Source organism: Bombina bombina, chromosome 2, assembly GCF_027579735.1.
Source record: "Bombina bombina isolate aBomBom1 chromosome 2, aBomBom1.pri, whole genome shotgun sequence".
NCBI classification, from domain to species: Eukaryota; Metazoa; Chordata; class Amphibia; order Anura; family Bombinatoridae; genus Bombina; species Bombina bombina.
Window position 1 is genome coordinate 672,802,112 of NC_069500.1, and position 21,593 is coordinate 672,823,704.

General features: G+C 39.1%; 1 protein-coding gene across 4 annotated transcripts in view; it reads right to left on the reverse strand.

Moving 5' to 3' along the window:
• Positions 1 to 311: 311 nt before the first annotated feature.
• BNC2 (basonuclin 2) overlaps positions 312 to 21,593 on the reverse strand; it is a 994,147-nt gene continuing 972,865 nt past the window's right edge. For 3 of the 4 annotated variants that reach the window (XM_053702635.1, XM_053702636.1, XM_053702638.1), the window contains one exon: positions 312 to 5,234. In XM_053702635.1, coding sequence (XP_053558610.1) covers positions 4,586 to 5,234 — 649 coding nt within the window. In that variant the 3' untranslated portion in view covers positions 312 to 4,585. The remainder of the gene's footprint in view (positions 5,235 to 21,593) is intronic. The other variant, XM_053702637.1, reaches the window with a different exon arrangement.

A 21,593-nucleotide genomic window follows, 5' to 3' on the forward strand; every position in this document is an offset into this window, starting at 1 on the left:
CTGATTGGTGGATTGATTTAACCGACCAATAAACAAGTGCTGAACCAAAAAAATAACTTAGATGCAAATAAAGATAGCAAGAGAACGAAGAAAAACTGATAATAGGAGAAAATTAGAAAGTTGCTTAAAATTGCATGCTCTATCTGAATCACAATAGAAAACATTTGGGTTCAGTGTTCCTTTAATAATATTTTAACAGATGCTACTTAAGGTATTCACTAAAATTATAAACTTAAATGTTTTGGGGGCAAAATGTACCGTATAATTTGCTAATAAATGTCAACAGACAAATGTGTGAAGGAAAGTGAAACTTTTGAAGTCACAATTTTTTTCCTTTTATTAATAAAACGTGTTGTATCATACAGTGAAAATTGTGTCTTTGAGAACTCCCGTTAAAGGCTCTCAAACGTGAAACACACTTGCATCAGCTTTCAGCGGTGAGAACAGGAGTTGTTTAACGGAATGTTGCTACTAACACACATACACAGCCTCAGTAAGAAGAGTACACTTTACTTATTCCGGTTGCAATTTTAACAAACACATACAGTATACATGAACAGTATAAAAACAAAGCTGAATGCATTTTCAATTTAACCGAGAGTAGTACTTAAAACTCAGTGACATTTCCCAAAAAAATGGTCATCAAAAAATTCCTCAGCTTTTCTCAGTAAACATTAGTGTTGGACATATGTAACTTTAAATTAAAAAGAAAAAAACAAGTATTTTACTGGTTTCGCAAGTATTTTCAGTCTTTAATCACCGTAGACCCAGGAAACAAAAACATTAACGATCATTCCTTTTGGGCATTTTGGAACAGTTCTTTGTTAACAAAGTAAAGATTCAGCAATCAGAGTGAATGTAAATACTGTCTTGTCTGCTAGCAATGCATATGATTGGAATCCATAACGAGTGTCATGTACAATAAATCAAACAAGAACAAAAATAGACGCATATATAAAAAAATTCCTTTGGCAAACATGAGACATTTACTGCAAATATATATATATATTAAAAAAAAATGAGGATTAATTATAACCAACTGATGCTGGAACTTAAGAAAATGTATTGTAAGACCTGTGTTTTTTTGTTACAAAACAATATAACTAGAATTTCTGTGAGTTTATATACTTTTGTAAGAGGTATTGGAAACTAGAAAGACAGAGGTTACAATGCAGATAGAGATTGAAAAAATTGACAGGGTGCTGAGCTTATGTAAATATGATTATGCTAGTACACTTTGTGGTAATGTAAGCTGTCTGTGTGGCTTACCAGCTCAGGCGAAATGCGTAAACACCGGAAACAAAATGGTTTAAAAAAAAAAAAAAAAAAAAGTGCTTTTTTGTAATTTTCTAAGTGTAGTTCCCTGGTAAAAAAAACAAACAAAAACAAAACAAAAATTCTGGAATACAACAAATATTTTTCTTTCTTTCTCATTTTTTTACAGCAGCATGCATGTTTCCAATCTGAGGTAATGCATGTGTTTATTATTTTTAAGTGTGTCTGCTGTTGTCCTCTTTTGCGAGGACGTGTGAGTCTTAAATAAAACAAATAAGATTAGGACAATCTCAAATGGTTTTATATGTTTACCTTTTCAGTTGAGATGCCAAGGGGTCCATATGATGGCTATACCTAGGGGAGGCTATCTATAACACTTAACAGAAATATAGTACTTGATTGTAAATTTGGGATGTAATATTAATATTTTTAAAGACATACTATGCACATATTTGTATGCCTTATCTACACATAGGGGCCTATTTATTATGCTGCGAGCGGACATGATCCGATATAGCGGATAATGGCCGCTGCACATCGATAAATGCTGACAGCATACGCTCTCGGCATTTATCATTCCACCAGCAGTTCTTGTGAACTGCTTGTGCAATACTGCCCCCTGCAGATTCGCGGCCAATTGGCCGCTAGCAGGGGGTGTCAATCAACCCGATCCTATTCGATCAGGTTGATTTCTGTCCACCGCCTCAGAGCAGGCGGACAGGTTATGGAGCAGCGGTCTTTAGACCGCTGCTTCATAACTTCTGTTTCCGGCAAGCCTGAATGCTAGCCGAAAACACGGGGCATCAAGCTCCATATGGAGCTTAAGAAATATGCCCCATAGTCACAGATAAAATCCAAGCAGCACACTTTTCTGTTGTAGGCTAAGGCATTCCACTTTAAAAGAACTATTTAAAGGGACATTTAACTCAAATGCAACATGTATTTAGACATGTTAAAAAAAACTGCTTGAAAAGGTTATGCTAATGCTAAACTGATTTTAAAACAAAGAGAATGTATCAGTTACTTACAGGGCAGTTCCAACATCTCTGTAGGTGGATAATAAAACACCTTCATAAGCTTAAAAACAAAAAGTATTCTATTTACCCCAGGAACATCTGTTTATCTAAACTAGTGAGTTGTAATAATTTATTGTGTGGCAGATTTCAGTCATCCCAATCAGATCCAATCAAGATGATTGACAGCCCCTGCTCGTGCGCGATTGGCAGCAAGCAAGCAGGGAGCATGATTGCACAAGCAGTGGCTTGTGCAATGTTAAACGCTGGCTGGGGATGCTGCCTGCTCGCTGTGACGCCAGGCAGACAAATGATAGTGCACCTCGTCCACCCGGCAGTTGATAAATGGAGCCCATAATCTCTTTGTTTTAATTAAGCAGAAATATTTTGTCTTCACCATGGTGTAAAAACAAAAACAATGCTGCCCACACTAAAAGAAGCTTAGATATCTCCTTTAAACAAAGGCTTAATAATTTAAATTTCTATAACTTACTTAAATTGGAAATTTGAACGAAAAACACAGTTAAAGGGATATGAAACCCAAAATATTTCTTTCATTATCAAGACAGAGATTACAATTTTAAACAACTCTCCATTTTACTTATATTATCTCATTTGCATCATTATCTTGGTATCCTTTGTTGAAAAAGCAGCAATGCACTGCTGGGAGCTATTTAACGCACTGGGTGAGCCAATAAAACGAGGCATATATAAGTGCAACCACCAATCAGCAGCAAAAGAATTAAATTAGAAAGTTGTTTAAAATCACAAGCTCTATCTGAATCATGACATAAAATTGGGGTTTCATGTCCCTTTATGAGTCTGAAATATCTCTTTATGCTGTACCATATAAAAAAGTAAAGCAAATTTAAGACTTTCAATATAAGATATAAACACATTCTTTAAAAAAAAATGCAAAACTGGTACTGTAGATTTTGTAGTGTGGCATCTAAGACATAGGGTGAATCACATTACAGTAATAAGCTTAACAAAAAAATCTTCATTGATTTAATTTAAAATGTGTGTTGCCACTACTGTTGCTATTGTTAATTTTACCATTTGAATGTGATCTAGGAATGAGCAGCCACAAAAAAAGTAAAATGGAATTATAGTTTTGTTCCCACTTTATAGTTATGCAATAATAATGTAAAGATCCTCAGTGTTCAGAAGAAAAGTCTATTTTTATATAACATTTTTAGAGGAAATACACATTATATGGCTTCCAGCTTAAGTGAATGTTTCATGAAAATTAGTGATATGTGCAAAGTTGGCAGTTTACATTATTTTTTACATTTTGAAAAACACATTTATTAATACTTTTGATTTGGCAGCTATGGCCTTTAGCTGATCAGCACTCGTTTGCTAAACATCTCAATAGGACGGCATAAAATTGCCACTTCAGTACCTTTAGATAAAACATAGCTATGCCTGAAGGAAGATTTTTTGTGCACTGAAGAGTTAAAAAAAAAAAAAAGGATATCTTTACACATCCCTTGTAGTGTAGGGGAATAAAAGTGCATGACTGCTTTTATGCAGATAGTACAAAAAAAAAGACAAAGGAAATATCAGTTTAATGTTAGTGCCGTAAAGCACAGGGTTAACTAGAACACTAGCAGGTAGTTCAAACTTGGTTGTGTTTCTGTGTTGCAAAATGTGCATTCAAGCTAAAACAAATGAGCAGAGCTAGACAGCAACTTATCATCCTGCATAAAATTGGGTTTAACTGCAAAAAAAAAATAATTAAAGTCCACAACCATCAATACATCTGTTTTAACACTGTCCACCCCATGGGGCGATCCATATATACAGGTGAGTCTGCCATGCTTAGTCTCGTCTTCCCCTAAAATACACAAAGACAATTTGAAGAAAGGTGTGTTTGTTTGTTTTTTTTTCGTTTTTTTTTCTTTAAAATTTGTTCAATTTTTTTGATTTGTATTTTTCTTTTGCAGGCAACAATCACTGGTATATTAAGACACCATATTTGGAGAAAACAAAGAACTTCATTCCGTAACAAAAAAAATGGGATTGTGATTGCAAGTCTGTTGTGTTTGTTTATTTTTTTTCCTTTAGTCCTCTTGAGGGCAATTCACCCTTTTAATGAAAATAAAAAAGCACCTAGTGTTTGTATTTTTTTTCTTTTAGTTAAAAAAGAATATATATAATTATATTTATATATATATATATATTTAGATATATATAACATACATATATATTTTACATATGTATGTATATATAAATATGAAGCAGTTCAGGTCCATAATCTGCGAGAAGTTAAGTTTGCAGTGTTCGTTTGGAAGCTATTCCCCAGAAGTGAAAGAAATGTTTTTATGAAGGTTGGGGTTTTGACTGTGCCGATTTCGGCTGCGTACAGAGGAGAACATCATGTTGCACCCGTGGACTTTACACTTATGCATTTCCCTCAAGTGCACTGTCTTGTAATGAACCCTTAGGGTCCCCTTGTTGCTGTACATTTTGTGGCAAATGTTGCACATTATTCCACCATTAGTCATGGCAAAGCTGTTATACAAGGAAGATTCCATTATATCACTTCCCAAACCTGGGATGGAAGCAGGGGCTTCTGCTTTATGAGAGGATTCCTCACTGTCACTGACTCCTTCAATGTCATCCAGAAGAATGCCCTCATCACTGCCCGCATCAGACTCCCTGGAGGAATGGATGCTGCTGCTGGACTGGATGCTGGAGGTCGTGCTCAAGTCTAGGACCATGTAGTCTTCTGCGATGCTCCGACCATAACCGTTGATATGGGAATCTTCTGTACCAGCTGGTGAGGCTGTTTCTTCTCTGCCATCAAACCCTAATGCATGCTGACCGCCATAGATCTTTGCCAAAAGCTCATCACGGAGGTTGGGCTGAGAGGAGTCCAGCCCCATCTCATCCAGTTCTTTGGTCAATAGTTTGCGGTGGAGGTTAATGTTGGCACTGTGTCTGAAAATGGAAATAAAAAAAATTAAAGCTATGAAAACATTACATTTATACATATTAAATAGTGGTGACTACCTTAAATTTGACCAAAGTCTATATTAACATTACTCTATTGTATATTTATTCCATGCATGCAAAAATCTAAAGGGACATGATTCAGATAGAGCATAGTATTTAAAATAAAAAAACTATCCAATTTATTTCTATTATCAAATTTGCTTCATTCACTTGATGTCTTTTGTTGAATGAGCAGCAATGCACTACTGGGAACTAGATGAACACATCAGGTGAACCAATGACAAGAGGCATATATATACAACCACCAATCAACAACTAGCTCCCAGTAGTGCATTGCTGCTTCCTAGAGAACAGCAATCCATACCAAGAGAACAAAACAAATTGCATAATAGAAGTGTACTGAAAAGTTGTTTAAAATTGCATGCTCTATCTATGAAGATTTAATTTTGACTTTACTGTCCCTTTAATTCTGTGCTAAAAGTAAAAAAAAATCCTTCTACTTAATTAGGTAGAATATGGTCGCTAAATAATTTCAACCAGTCTTAAGGTTATACTCAATTTCATACGCTTTTTTGTTTTTATAATATTCCTCTGAACTGGAACACTAATACAGGCTATGAATTTGCTGAAATGGCTATAATGTCTATATGGTTCATTTGTTATACATTTATACACAATGTTATATGAAACTACTATCATTTTTTGTACTTGCACCTTCCAATATGTGGCTAGATGATTAGATGAAATGACCTCAATTTATCAGCACATATGACAACGATAAACTAAACAGTCAGTAACAAACAACCATTTCATACTTCTAAGTTAACATGCAAAAATAACGCGTCATGCAACAAGCCCATGCAAAATGTAATATCACATCGCATACAAGCATTTACAAATCTGTGTATATATATATATATATATATATAATGTCTGTTATTTGATATTTGAATTATACAATAAATATAACTATTGATATATGCGCTACCATCAGATAGTGAAATGTAAATGCTGATATTGAAGAATAATCTATAAAATGTTAATTTCACCCTTTTGTATGTTTCTTTATAAATCAAATGTAACATTTAGGGTATGTTAAACAAAGAACTAATATTTACTTAGAATGGACGGATTAATCATTTTTTTATTGTTAACCTAACCTGTGACTTCTGCAGTTTGCTTTCACTCATTAAGAAGACATTTTCTTAGGCATAAATAACTGTTATTATAAGCAAAATATGGTTTGTTATATAATACTAAGTGCTACATAAGACAAAATTGCACCTGATAAAGGGGAACAGTAAGCTGAATACATCCTATAATATAAAAGGCCAAGTGTGTTTGTCCGAAGCTGTCATGTGCAGTAGAGACAAACACACCTGGCCTTAGAGTCTACCTGATCTGCTGTCCGGGCGGGTGGGAGTGGGCGTGGTCGACAGGACTGGGTGTGGCGGGGGCGTGGCCACACTCGTGTGAGAGAGACAGATCAAAAGAGAGGGGAAGAGAGAGAGAGGGGAAGAGAGAGGGGGGAGAGAGCAAAAGAGATGGGAAAGAGCAAAAGAGAGGGTATAGAGAGCAAAAGAGAGGGGAAAGAGCAAAAGAGAGGTGAGAGAGCAAAAGAGAGGGGAGAGAGAGCAAAAGAAAGGGGGAGAGAGAAAAATAGAGGGGGGAAAAGAGAGAGAGAGAGCAAAAGAGAGGGGGAGAGAGAGAGCAAAAGAGAAGGGGAGAAAGAAAAAGAGAGGGGGAAGAGAGAGCAAAAGAGAGTGGGGAGAGAGAGAGCGCAAAAGAGGGGGAGAGAGAGAGTGCAATAGAGAGGGGGAGAGAGAGAGAGCAAAAGAGAGGGGGAGAGAGAGCAAAAGAGAGGGGGGAGAGAGAGCAAAAGAGAGGGGAGAGAGAGAGCAAAAGAGAGGGGAGAGAGCAAAAGAGGGGGGAGAGAGAGCAAAAGAGTGGGGAGAGAGAAAGCGCAAAAGAGAGGGGGGAGAGAGAGCGCAAAATAGAGGGGAGAGAGAGAGAGCAATAGAGAGGATAGAGAGAGCGCAAAATAGAGGGGGGAGAGAGAGAGCAATAGAGAGAGCGCAAACGAGAGGGGGAGAGAGAGCACAAGAGAGCGGGGGGAGAGCGAGAGAGAGCAAAAGAGAGGGGGGAGAGAAATCAAAAGAGAGGGGGACAGAGGGAGCAAAAGAGAGGGGAGAGAGAGCAAAAGAGAGGGGGAGAGAGAGTGCAAAAGAGAGGGGGGAGAGAGAAAGCGCAAAAGAGGGGGGAGAAAGAGAGCAAAAGAGAGGGGAGAGAGAGCAAAAGAGAGGTGGAGCGACAGAGAGCGCAAAAGAGAGGGGGTGAGAGCAAAAGAGAGGGGGAAAGAGACAGCAAAAGAGAGGGGTGGGAAAGAACAAGGTGTGGGACCGCTGTACTGCAAAAAATGGCCCGTGTGAACGGGCTTTAGGGCTAGTAAATAAATAAATGTAGGTGTCTCTCATTTACATAAACTGCTCTCAAAACAAAACGTTGCCCTTTTAAATTTAAAGGGACATAAAACCCCAAACTTTTTTTCATAATTCAGTTAGATCATAAGAGTTTAACTTTCCAATTTACTTTTTTTTAACCAATTGTGCTTAATTCTCTGGGTATCCTTTATTGAAGGAGCAGAAATGCAAGCTGAACACATTGGCAAGCCAATGATAAGATGTATATTTGTGCAGCCACCAATCATCAGCTAGTTCCCAGCTCCTGAGCCTACCTAGGTAAACCTTTCAACAATGAATGAAGGAAATAAGATAATAGAAGGAAATTGGAACGTTGTAAAAATGGCACATTCTGGGGCCGATTTAACAAACCATCCACCGGCCCCAATGCATCTGTTTCTGCGCGAGCCTTCAGACTGACCCGAAACAGAAGTTAAGAAGCAGCAGTCTTAAGACCACTGCCTCTTAACTCATACGCCTCCTCTGAGGCGTCGGACATTAATCGTATACGATCGGGTTGATTGACACCCCCTGCTAGCAGCCGATTGGCCGCAAATTTGCAGGGGGCGGCATTGCACAAGCAGTTCACCAGAACTGCTTGTGCAATGTTAAATGCCGACAGCGTATGCAGTCGGTAATCAGTGATGTCTGGCGGACATGATCCGCTACAGCAAATCATGTCCGCCAGACATTGATAAATCCGCCCCTCTATATGAATCATGAAAAAACATTTTTGGGTAACATGTCCCTTTAATTTAGGGACCTCACCGTACTGAGGGGACCTCTTAGATAATATCTCCAGAGCGGAGAGCTTTAGACCATCAGGTCCCTAACTACATGCCTGTGCCAGCTGGACTTGCTTCATGTCTGCCCTCTCCTCATGCACACACCTCCCAGGAACACATAAACAAGCTTTAACCAGTGTAATGAATGGTGCAGAGAACTGCACGTTGCAAAAGTAACAGCGCCAAAAAGCATAACTAATGCAAACCACTCGCATAACCTCAGTACTATAATGAGTATAATCTGTAACAGATGATAGGCTCTAACAACATCAGTTATAAAATGTTCATTTAAAGAGACAGTAAACACCTTGTAATTACAAGGCATTTCTGATGTCTTGATATAAAATAACATATTAGCCAAGTCTAAACATTTTTAAAACTAATTAACATCTTGTTTGCTGAAATTGTTTTTCAGTAGCCAAATTCTACCTGTCTTTTCCTTATTTAGAGGAGCCAACCTGGGCTTGAGTCTACAGACAACAAGGCTAGCCAAGGTCATGATGTTTAGAGTGCATTGTATTGCAGTTGTTATCAGGAAAAGATATTTGGAAGGATTAACCTTGAAACATCAGCAGGTCTGATCATTAGAAAATCCACAAATTTCAGAGGTAAGTTATATGAAAAGTGGGCAAAATAAATAGTGAAAGTATTGCATAGTGTTTACTGTCCCTTTATACTGATACACGTGCACATTATTACTTACGGAATACACTTTATACCAATGCATTGATAACATTCTATCAGTCCTGTATTACAACTGTTAGGATTTATAGGGCCAGCACATTTTGAGGTGGGGTTCTATGACATGATGCATTCCCAGCCCATGTATTCATATTAAAGGGGCAGTCTACTTGAAAGTTTGTATTTATAGGGCCAGCACATTTTGAGGTGGGGTTCTATGACATGATGCATTCCCAGCCCATGTATTCATATTAAAGGGACAATCTACTTGAAAGTTTGTATTGTTTAAAAAGATAAAATAATCCCTTTATTCCCCATTTTTGCATAACCAGCACGGTTATATTAATATACTTTTTACCTCTGTGATTACCTTGTTTCTAAGCCTCTGCATACTGCTCTCTTATTTAAGGTTTTTTGACAGACTTGAATTTTAGCCAATCAGTGCTGACTCACAAATAACTCCACAGGAATGAGCACAATTGTATCTATATGTCACACATGAACTAGCACTGTCTAGCTGTGTAAAACAGTCAAAATGCACTGAGATAAGAGGCGGCCTAGGAATCAGTTTATGAGCCTACCTTGGATTAGCTTTCAACAAAGAATACCAAAAGAAGAAAGCACATTTGATGATAAAAGTAAATTGGAAAGTTGTTTACAATTGCATGCCCTATCTGTATCTTTAAAGTTTAATTTTGACTAGACTGTCCCTTTATTGATCCCTGGGTGTGTATTGAGGGTGCATAGCCCCTCCATGTGTCTGTAATAGATATATGAGGACATAAAATTATCACAGGTGGGATCACTTTTTTCAAGCAACAAAAATATTTTTAACGTGTATGACGTGCTATTTCTTACACATGATTAAATGTTGAGCGGACATGATTCATTATGGCCAATCCGCCGCTAGTAGGGGGCGTCAATCATCCCAATCGGATCAGATCGTGATGATTTCAGTCCGCCGCATAAAAGGTGACAGAGAATTTAAGAAGCAGCGAGCCAGAAACAATGGGCATCTTGTACCCCGAAATGTTAGCGGCCCTTAAACAAGTCAGCTAAAAAGCTTGACACACATAGCAATGTAATGTAAAATAAATAGAATAGAATTCTTAAAAGTATTAATGCCAAAAAGAAAATGAATTGACTGGGTATTACAATTTAATTTCTGCAACTATTCTTCCACGTTAAAACATTTGTTGAAGTCTTCTGTTTATTTCCTCAAAACAAAACAAAAATAAGTTATTTCTCAGACAGGGTGAATGAATACATGACAGAGACTAAAGGCAATAGATGATACCTCTGAGAATGTGTAAGTAATGAGGAACAATGCAATTATCATCTGGAGGATAAACTAGAAGGTTTGAAACATGAATATGACTGACATAATATTAAGCACATCCCTCTGCAATTCACAGGTGGAGGTTTGATAGGTAGCAATGTTCCCTGTGTATAGAGTGGCACAAAAGCTAAATACAACACTGAATCTCATACTTATATAACTACTTACTATAGAATCAAACACATATTAAATGTTATCAAAATATACACTGGATCCATGGACTTAACCCATTTTAGGGGCAATATATTGTCATTTAAATTTGTTTATTGCTTCAGTGATTAAACTGGGGAGACTTTTATGAAAAATGAATGGCAGCTTATCCCTTTTGTATATGTGATGCTTGCCCAAAATGATGAACTAGAAACCTTATTGTTTGAAGTCATGTGACAGGATCACTTACATTTTAAAAAGCTATTTTTTTTTTTTTACTTCACCAAAAAGAGATTTGAGAGCGAACGGCAGGGTAAATTAAAACCATGTCTTTATTGATCCAAAAGTTAAAAGCTGATGGTACAAACAGTGAAGAAAGTTGCACACAAGCACCTGGGGTAGGCAAGCTTACGCGTTTCGGCTGTTAGGCCGTAATCATAGCATGAGGTAGCCTATACCAGGTGAGGCTTATATACACACACAATTAATAAACATCACAGGTTAAAGGTTAAAACAACTCCCCTTGGTGAATTAACATTTGGTGTGCCAGAAACCAATAATGGAACAAATGATATAAATTATTTTATGTAAATTACATAATTGAAAAAAGAAATAGTAAATCAATAAATGAAAACATTATAGTGTAAATATTATAGAACATATTACAAAGTAAAACAGGATAATTCTAATGACCCTATGTAAATAGAGACTATAAATAAATTGTAATAAAAGTACAGCACGATACGTATGTGTATGTATATACATGTCCTTAGTAAGTGTACACAGGATAGATAATAAATGAGCAGTATATACATATGCTAATATCAGGGCTACATAAATGTCATTGGTACCATAGATTCAAAGGCATATGACTGTAAATATATGTGACACTATACATACTGTATCTTCAGCATAGTACCCCTGTAAATTATAGGAACATATATATATATATATATATATATATATATATATATATATATATATATATATATATATAGGGGTAATCTATAGTGTTGCCATATGTCTACGAATCTGGTCCATGGAAGAGCTAAGATATAATTAACCCAAACATATCTATAAATCCTTGTTAGTCATATAAGTGCCCTCTCTAGGCTATAGCAACCAGGTCGGTAACTGAATAAATCCATATAGTAACTGATAAGTGTACTGCATGATATACAAATTATCTACAGAATATCTCGTACTGTAAGTAATATGTATATAAATGATGAACATAAAAAGGAGCGAAGGAGCAAAATATTTGCTTAGGAAATGGGCTAAATACGCTAGAGGATGGTATAGTTCCTACACACTAGAGATGGGATATTTTTATTCCCAATAATTAATGAGGTCAAATTCGGAGTTCAGTCCATACGGAATTTTGGTCTCCAATTTAAGCTTGCCTACCCCAGGTGCTTGTGTGCAACTTTCTTCGCTGTTTGTACCATCAGCTTTTAACTTTTGGATCAATAAAGACATGGTTTTAATTTACCCTGCCGTTCGCTCTCAAATCTCTTTTTGGTGAAGTTACTATTGTCTGTTTGAGCGATACGGCACCCTGCCTAAGAAGTCCTCTACCTGTTTCAAGCTCCCGGTCTGTTACGGGATCTACCTCACTCTTTTGACTATCGTTGATGAGCCAACGGAACCTCCTGAATCTTCATTGGTTGACATGGTGATGACACTCGGGTAACACGCCCCAGCAACAAAGCACAGGATCTGATTGAACTACGCATAGGACGCCAGCGTGTATGCAACACACCCACTCGCCTGGTCGATTGGGAGTCCAGCGTCTCTCCGCTTTCCACCTGTCCCACGACCGCAGCCTGGTTCTGCAGGAAAGTATATCAGGAGCCATTGGATAAACTACGGACCCAATCTTTCCTATAAGGCATAACCGTAAGTTACACGGACTCTATTCTTGCTGGTGAGACACCTAATAATCTTTTGGGTACAGCGTACAAACATTATAGAGTGAATTGAACTGAGGTAATTGCCCCTTCACCGGTGTACAGTCATTATATTTAGACTTTGTACTCATGAGCAGAGGATTTTATTCTGTTATATGAAATCTCTCCCCACATTGCATCTTGTTGGTTTATTATTTTATTTTTTTTAAACATGTCTCATTGTCAGTTTCAATCTAAGCGTAATCTAAAGAAAGAATGTTACTATGTCCATTTAAAATATAGCTGGCTACAGACCATTCTAATACAGTTAGCGGTTGCTCTTTTACGCATCTGCATGTAAAGTTTCCTGGGTTGTTTCTGACAGAAATAAGTCTCAGTTGAGCGGGGGAAGGAACTCTCAGAATCAGTGAATAAATTAACACTTGTGTAAAGGACGCATAGATTCCCAGATGGACAAATGCTTATCCGAAGACGGCTTGTGAAAACCCAGCAGCCTGCGATTGCTGCATTGGGAAAGGGATGTATCCTTTACTCTTTTCTCACTCACAGCAGCAAAAATAAAAACTAATTAGACTGTGTAGTAATCTTCAATTGCTCTCAGCCCAAACGGCATGTGAAAATGCACAGACAAAATCTGTCCCTTTTCCTTTGTCAGCAGCAGAGCTGACTTCTGCTAATATAATTACATTGACTTTTATTCAATTAAGTGCCATCGCCTGCTTAAAGGGAAGAGAGGATGGGGGGGGGAACAATGTTGTCAATTGATTGAGGTGTAACACAATAATAAAGATGAACTTATGGCAGTGCATTAGCTCTGCTCCTCATAACTTTGTAACAAGAGTTCATTCACAGAAGTCGATTTCCATTATGCCACCTCAGTTGAAACAGAATTGATTCCTAGAGCTCTAGTCACTTCTTAATCTACTGCAGTTTTGTTTAATAACTTAACACAATATCATAAGCAAAAAAATAAAAAATAACAGTCCGGAAGTCAAAGGTTGCGAGAATCCATTCATTTTATTTCTATCCCTCTGCATACGTGTAATGGTTTTCTATTGGGGCTCGAAGAGAGGAAGACTTTAATTAAGGATGTGAGCATATTTATAGTTATTATTGTATAGGAACATTCAGGCTTAGAAGTCAGTCATGATCTGGGAAATTAAAGCACAGGAAATCAACAGTGTAAAATAAAAATGGTACTAGCAGCAGACAGACAGCAATGTGCATAAAAATAGCAATCTAGAGGTTGCAGTGTGAGATACAAAATATTTTGAAGATTTTAGTAAATTATTACTTGAATTAAAATGCATAAATGTATAATCTTGATAGTTTATGCTGCACATGTATAATAATTATCATAATTATTATTAAACATGAATTTTATTTTTCATTTACTGTTGAAGTTTCTTTACAGAACAAGGTACTTAGGCAAGCAGCAGATAATAATTCATTGTATTCAAAGCTGCTGCATGCTCTATTTGGAAGGTTGATTTCATCTGCTGCCTATTGTTTACAAAGCTTTACTAATGTGTTATGAAATCTTGTACAGTGCAATGCTCCTTCAATAATAGTGTTATTGCATATGTAGGATGAGTTTGCTAATGGTAATGTGTTTCGTCTCAACAGTGTGGATATTTGTACATGCATTCAAGGGACAGAAAAAGACATTTAAAATTAACATCAACCCATTTCAAAATGATTAGCCCCATTTTTGCAATATACTGCTTATGGTTTATTTCTAACAAGTGACAGCTTTTCATGTTCATGCATTTGAATTGTCTGTGCATTTTAAACACTTTTATATCCCTCTGGCACACAGTTCCTTTTATTTACCAACATAGTATAATCAGTGTGTCATATATTTTAGTAACTAATCTCTTCACTAACTACTGTAAAATTAGGTGTCGGAAACAGAAGTTATGAAGCAGTGGTCTAAAGACCGCTGCTCCATAACTTGTCCGTTGCCTCTGTGGCTGCGGACATCAATCTGCCGATCCTGTACGAACGGACTGATTGACACCCCCTGCTAGCGGCCCATTAGCTGCGAATCTGCAGGGGGAGGCATTGCACAAGCCGTTCACAAGAACGGCTTGTGTAATGATAAATGCCTACATCGTATCATGTCCGCTAACACTTTCATAAATCGGCCCCATTATACTCACTTCAACAAAACTATTTTTAATGTGTATAACTTGCTATTTCTTACACATGATAAAAAAAATAAGTACTAGGTCTCTTTAAAACCCCTTGCAAATGTTTTAGGTACATAAAAAATGCAGCTATTGTATGTGCACTGCATAGGATATTGTTACAATAAGAATGTAATTTTAGGAAATAGAATAAGAATTTATATCCAGCAGGTTTATTTAGTGATAACACTCTCAAACAATAAAATGATTGGTCTGCTTGATCACTCTCCTTTAGCCTGTGACCTGGCTACTTTTTGTGTGTAGGTCACATTTATGTGCCTTAATATCTTTCATAAATAGATGAAGATTGGAGCTGAATCCAGAGCAAGCAATACTGATTTAAACCATTAATAATGCTGCATTTTTTCTTTTCAGTACTGATAAAGTGTGGTAGATGTCTGGGACCATCTTAACAATAATCTTATTCTCTTTAGTACACTTAGGAAACATGATTCTCCGTCCTCTTGGAAGCCGAAAAACTTTCATTGCTTTCAAAATGCTGCACAGGCTGATGTGTAGCTGCCTCCTCCACACTTTAAGACTTTACCAAGCCCTTTCTAAGCTGTAACCTTCAACATAAAGTGGATATAAAAAGTCTACACACCCCTGTTAAAATGTCAAGTTTCTGTGATGTAAAAAAATTAGACAAAGATAAATCATTTCAGAACTTTTTCCACCTTTAATGTGACCTATAAACTGTACAACTTGATTGAAAAACAAACTGAAACTTCTAGGTGGAGGGAAGTAAAAATAAAAAAAATAAAATAATATGGTTGCATATATCTGGGGATGTAGCCGTGTTTAGAAATGAGCAATCACATTCAAAATCATGTTAAATATGAGTCAGTACACACCTGCCATCATTTAAAAAGCGTCTGATTAACTCCAAATAAAGTTCAACTTTTCTAGTAGGTCTTTCATAACATTTTTTTAGTCGCAACCTACAGCAAAAGCCATGGTTCACAGAGTGCTTCCAAAGCATCAGAGGGATCTCATTGTTAAAAGGTATCAGTCAGGAGAAGGGTACAAAATAATTTCCAAGGCATTAGATATACCATGGAACACAGTGAAGACAGTCATCATCAAGTGGAGAAAATATGGTGCAACAGTGACATTACCAAGAACTGGACGTTCCTCCAAAATTGATGAAAAGACGAGAAGAAAACTGGTCTGGGAGGCTGCCAAGAGGCCTACAGCACCATTAAAGGAGCTGCAGGAATATCTGGCAAGTACTGGCTGTGTGGTGCATGTGACAACAATCGCCCGTATTCTTCATATGTCTGGGCTATGGGGTAGAGTGGAAAAACGGAAGCCTTTTCTTACGAAAAAAAACACCCAAGCCTAGCTAAATTTTGCAAAAACACATCTGAAGTTTCCCAAAAGCATGTCGCAAAAGTTGTTCTGGTTTGATGAAACCAAGATTAAACTTTTTGGCCCTAATTCCAAAAGATATGTTTGTCGCAAAAACAACACTGCATATAACCAAAAGAACACCATACCCACAGTGAAGCATTTTGATGGCAGCATCATGCTTTGGGTCTGTTTTTCTTCAGCTGGAACTGGGGCCTTAGTCAAGGTAGAGGAAATTATGAACAGTTCCAAATACCAGCCAATATTGCCACAAAACCTTCAGGCTTCTGCTAGAAAGCTGAACATGAAGAGGAACTTCATCTTTCAGCATGACAACGCCCCAAAGCATACATCCAAATCAACAAAGAAATGGCTTCATCAGAAGAAGATTAAAGTTTTGGAATGGCCCAGTCATAGCCCAGACCTGAATCCAATTGAAAATCTGCTGTGGAGTGATCTTAAGTGGGCTGTGCACAAGAGTTGCCCTCACAATCTGACAGATTTGGAGTATTTTTGCAAAGAAGAGTGGGCAAATCTTGCCAAGTCGAGATGTGCCATGCTGAAAAACTCATACCCAAAAAGACTGTGCTGTAATAAAATCAAAGGGTGCTTCAGCCAAGTATTAGTTTAAGGGTGTGCACACTTAAGCAACCATATTATTTTAGTTTTTCATTTCTACTTCCCTCCACCTAAAAGATTTTAGTTTGTTTTGCAATTGAGTTGTACAGCTTATAGGTCACATTAAAGGTGGAAAAAATTCTGAAATGATTTATCTTTGTCTCATTTTTTTACATCACAGAAACCTGACATTTTAACTGGGTTGTGTAGACGTTTTATATCTACTGTAGATGTGTCTAATTCTTAGCACACACTTAATTTACCAACCATCCTTCACATGGTATCACCCCATGGTATCTTGCCAGTATCACAGCCATTGTGGATGGGAAAAAAGGACTGATATGCAAAAAACAGAATTTATGTTTACCTGATAAATTACTTTCTCCAACGGTGTGTCCGGTCCACGGCGTCATCCTTACTTGTGGGATATTCTCTTCCCCAACAGGAAATGGCAAAGAGCCCAGCAAAGCTGGTCACATGATCCCTCCCAGGCTCCGCCTACCCCAGTCATTCGACCGACGTTAAGGAGGAATATTTGCATAGGAGAAACCATATGGTACCGTGGTGACTGTAGTTAAAGAAAATAAATTATCAGACCTGATTAAAAAAAACCAGGGCGGGCCGTGGACCGGACACACCGTTGGAGAAAGTAATTTATCAGGTAAACATAAATTCTGTTTTCTCCAACATAGGTGTGTCCGGTCCACGGCGTCATCCTTACTTGTGGGAACCAATACCAAAGCTTTAGGACACGGATGAAGGGAGGGAGCAAATCAGGTCACCTAAATGGAAGGCACCACGGCTTGCAAAACCTTTCTCCCAAAAATAGCCTCAGAAGAAGCAAAAGTATCAAACTTGTAAAATTTGGTAAAAGTGTGCAGTGAAGACCAAGTCGCTGCCCTACATATCTGATCAACAGAAGCCTCGTTCTTGAAGGCCCATGTGGAAGCCACAGCCCTAGTGGAATGAGCTGTGATTCTTTCGGGAGGCTGCCGTCCGGCAGTCTCGTAAGCCAATCTGATGATGCTTTTAATCCAAAAAGAGAGAGAGGTAGAAGTTGCTTTTTGACCTCTCCTTTTACCAGAATAAACAACAAACAAGGAAGATGTTTGTCTAAAATCCTTTGAAGCATCTAAATAGAATTTTAGAGCGCGAACAACATCCAAATTGTGCAACAAACGTTCCTTCTTTGAAACTGGTTTCGGACACAGAGAAGGTACGATAATCTCCTGGTTAATGTTTTTGTTAGAAACAACTTTTGGAAGAAAACCAGGTTTAGTACGTAAAACCACCTTATCTGCATGGAACACCAGATAAGGAGGAGAACACTGCAGAGCAGATAATTCTGAAACTCTTCTAGCAGAAGAAATTGCAACTAAAAACAAAACTTTCCAAGATAATAACTTAATATCAACGGAATGCAAGGGTTCAAACGGAACCCCCTGAAGAACTGAAAGAACTAAATTGAGACTCCAAGGAGGAGTCAAAGGTTTGTAAACAGGCTTAATTCTAACCAGAGCCTGAACAAAGGCTTGAACATCTGGCACAGCGGCCAGCTTTTTGTGAAGTAACACAGACAAGGCAGAAATCTGTCCCTTCAGGGAACTTGCAGATAATCCTTTTTCCAATCCTTCTTGAAGGAAGGATAGAATCCTAGGAATCTTAACCTTGTCCCAAGGGAATCCTTTAGATTCACACCAACAGATATATTTTTTCCAAATTTTGTGGTAAATCTTTCTAGTTACAGGCTTTCTGGCCTGAACAAGAGTATCGATAACAGAATCTGAGAATCCTCGCTTCGATAAGATCAAGCGTTCAATCTCCAAGCAGTCAGCTGGAGTGAAACCAGATTCGGATGTTCGAACGGACCCTGAACAAGAAGGTCTCGTCTCAAAGGTAGCTTCCAAGGAGGAGCCGATGACATATTCACCAGATCTGCGTACCAAGTCCTGCGTGGCCACGCAGGAGCTATCAAGATCACCGACGCCCTCTCCTGATTGATCCTGGCTACCAGCCTGGGGATGAGAGGAAACGGCGGGAACACATAAGCTAGTTTGAAGGTCCAAGGTGCTACTAGTGCATCCACTAGAGCCGCCTTGGGATCCCTGGATCTGGACCCGTAGCAAGGAACTTTGAAGTTCTGACGAGAGGCCATCAGATCCATGTCTGGAATGCCCCACAGCTGAGTGACTTGGGCAAAGATTTCCGGATGGAGTTCCCACTCCCCCGGATGCAATGTCTGACGACTCAGAAAATCCGCTTCCCAATTTTCCACTCCTGGGATGTGGATAGCAGACAGGTGGCAGGAGTGAGACTCCGCCCATAGAATGATTTTGGTCACTTCTTCCATCGCCAGGGAACTCCTTGTTCCCCCCTGATGGTTGATGTACGCAACAGTTGTCATGTTGTCTGATTGAAACCGTATGAACTTGGCCCTCGCTAGCTGAGGCCAAGCCTTGAGAGCATTGAATATCGCTCTCAGTTCCAGAATATTTATCGGTAGAAGAGATTCTTCCCGAGACCAAAGACCCTGAGCTTTCAGGGATCCCCAGACCGCGCCCCAGCCCATCAGACTGGCGTCGGTCGTGACAATGACCCACTCTGGTCTGCGGAATGTCATCCCTCGTGACAGGTTGTCCAGGGACAGCCACCAACGGAGTGAGTCTCTGGTCCTCTGATTTACTTGTATCTTCGGAGACAAGTCTGTATAGTCCCCATTCCACTGACTGAGCATGCACAGTTGTAATGGTCTTAGATGAATGCGTGCAAAAGGAACTATGTCCATTGCCGCTACCATCAACCCGATCACTTCCATGCACTGAGCTATGGAAGGAAGAGGAACGGAATGGAGTATCCGACAAGAGTCTAGAAGTTTTGTTTTTCTGGCCTCTGTCAGAAAAATCCTCATTTCTAAGGAGTCTATTATTGTTCCCAAGAAGGGAACCCTTGTTGACGGAGATAGAGAACTCTTTTCCACGTTCACTTTCCATCCGTGAGATCTGAGAAAGGCCAGGACAATGTCCGTGTGAGCCTTTGCTTGAGGAAGGGACGACGCTTGAATCAGAATGTCGTCCAAGTAAGGTACTACAGCAATGCCCCTTGGTCTTAGCACAGCTAGAAGGGACCCTAGTACCTTTGTGAAAATCCTTGGAGCAGTGGCTAATCCGAAAGGAAGCGCCACGAACTGGTAATGTTTGTCCAGGAATGCGAACCTCAGGAACCGATGATGTTCCTTGTGGATAGGAATATGTAGATACGCATCCTTTAAATCCACCGTGGTCATGAATTGACCTTCCTGGATGGAAGGAAGAATAGTTCGAATGGTTTCCATCTTGAACGATGGAACCTTGAAAAACTTGTTTAAGATCTTGAGATCTAAGATTGGTCTGAACGTTCCCTCTTTTTTGGGAACTATAAACAGATTGGAGTAGAACCCCATCCCTTGTTCTCTTAATGGAACGGGATGAATCACTCCCATTTTTAACAGGTCTTCTACACAATGTAAGAATGCCTGTCTTTTTATGTGGTCTGAAGACAACTGAGACCTGTGGAACCTCCCCCTTGGGGGAAGTCCCTTGAATTCCAGAAGATAACCTTGGGAGACTATTTCTAGCGCCCAAGGATCCAGAACATCTCTTGCCCAAGCCTGAGCGAAGAGAGAGAGTCTGCCCCCCACCAGATCCGGTCCCGGATCGGGGGCCAACATTTCATGCTGTCTTGGTAGCAGTGGCAGGTTTCTTGGCCTGCTTTCCCTTGTTCTAGCCTTGCATTGGTCTCCAAGCTGGCTTGGCTTGAGAAGTATTACCCTCTTGCTTAGAGGACGTAGCACTTTGGGCTGGTCCGTTTCTACGAAAGGGACGAAAATTAGGTTTATTTTTTGCCTTGAAAGGCCGATCCTGAGGAAGGGCGTGGCCCTTACCCCCAGTGATATCCGAGATAATCTCTTTCAAGTCAGGGCCAAACAGCGTTTTCCCCTTGAAAGGAATGTTAAGTAGCTTGTTCTTGGAAGACGCATCAGCCGACCAAGATTTCAACCAAAGCGCCCTGCGCGCCACAATAGCAAACCCAGAATTCTTAGCCGCTAACCTAGCCAATTGCAAAGTGGCGTCTAGGGTGAAAGAATTAGCCAATTTGAGAGCATTGATTCTGTCCATAATCTCCTCATAAGGAGGAGAATCACTGTCGACCGCCTTTATCAGCTCATCGAACCAGAAACATGCGGCTGTAGCGACAGGGACAATGCATGAAATTGGTTGTAGAAGGTAACCCTGCTGAACAAACATCTTTTTAAGCAAACCTTCTAATTTTTTATCCATAGGATCTTTGAAAGCACAACTATCCTCTATGGGTATAGTGGTGCGTTTGTTTAAAGTGGAAACCGCTCCCTCGACCTTGGGGACTGTCTGCCATAAGTCCTTTCTGGGGTCGACCATAGGAAACAATTTTTTAAATATGGGGGGAGGGACGAAAGGAATACCGGGCCTTTCCCATTCTTTATTAACAATGTCCGCCACCCGCTTGGGTATAGGAAAAGCTTCTGGGAGCCCCGGCACCTCTAGGAACTTGTCCATTTTACATAGTTTCTCTGGGATGACCAACTTGTCACAATCATCCAGAGTGGATAATACCTCCTTAAGCAGAATGCGGAGATGTTCCAACTTAAATTTAAATGCAATCACATCAGGTTCAGCTTGTTGAGAAATGTTCCCTGAATCAGTAATTTCTCCCTCAGACAAAACCTCCCTGGCCCCATCAGACTGAGTTAGGGGCCCTTCAGAAATATTAATATCAGCGTCGTCATGCTCTTCAGTATCTAAAACAGAGCAGTCGCGCTTACGCTGATAAGTGTTCATTTTGGCTAAA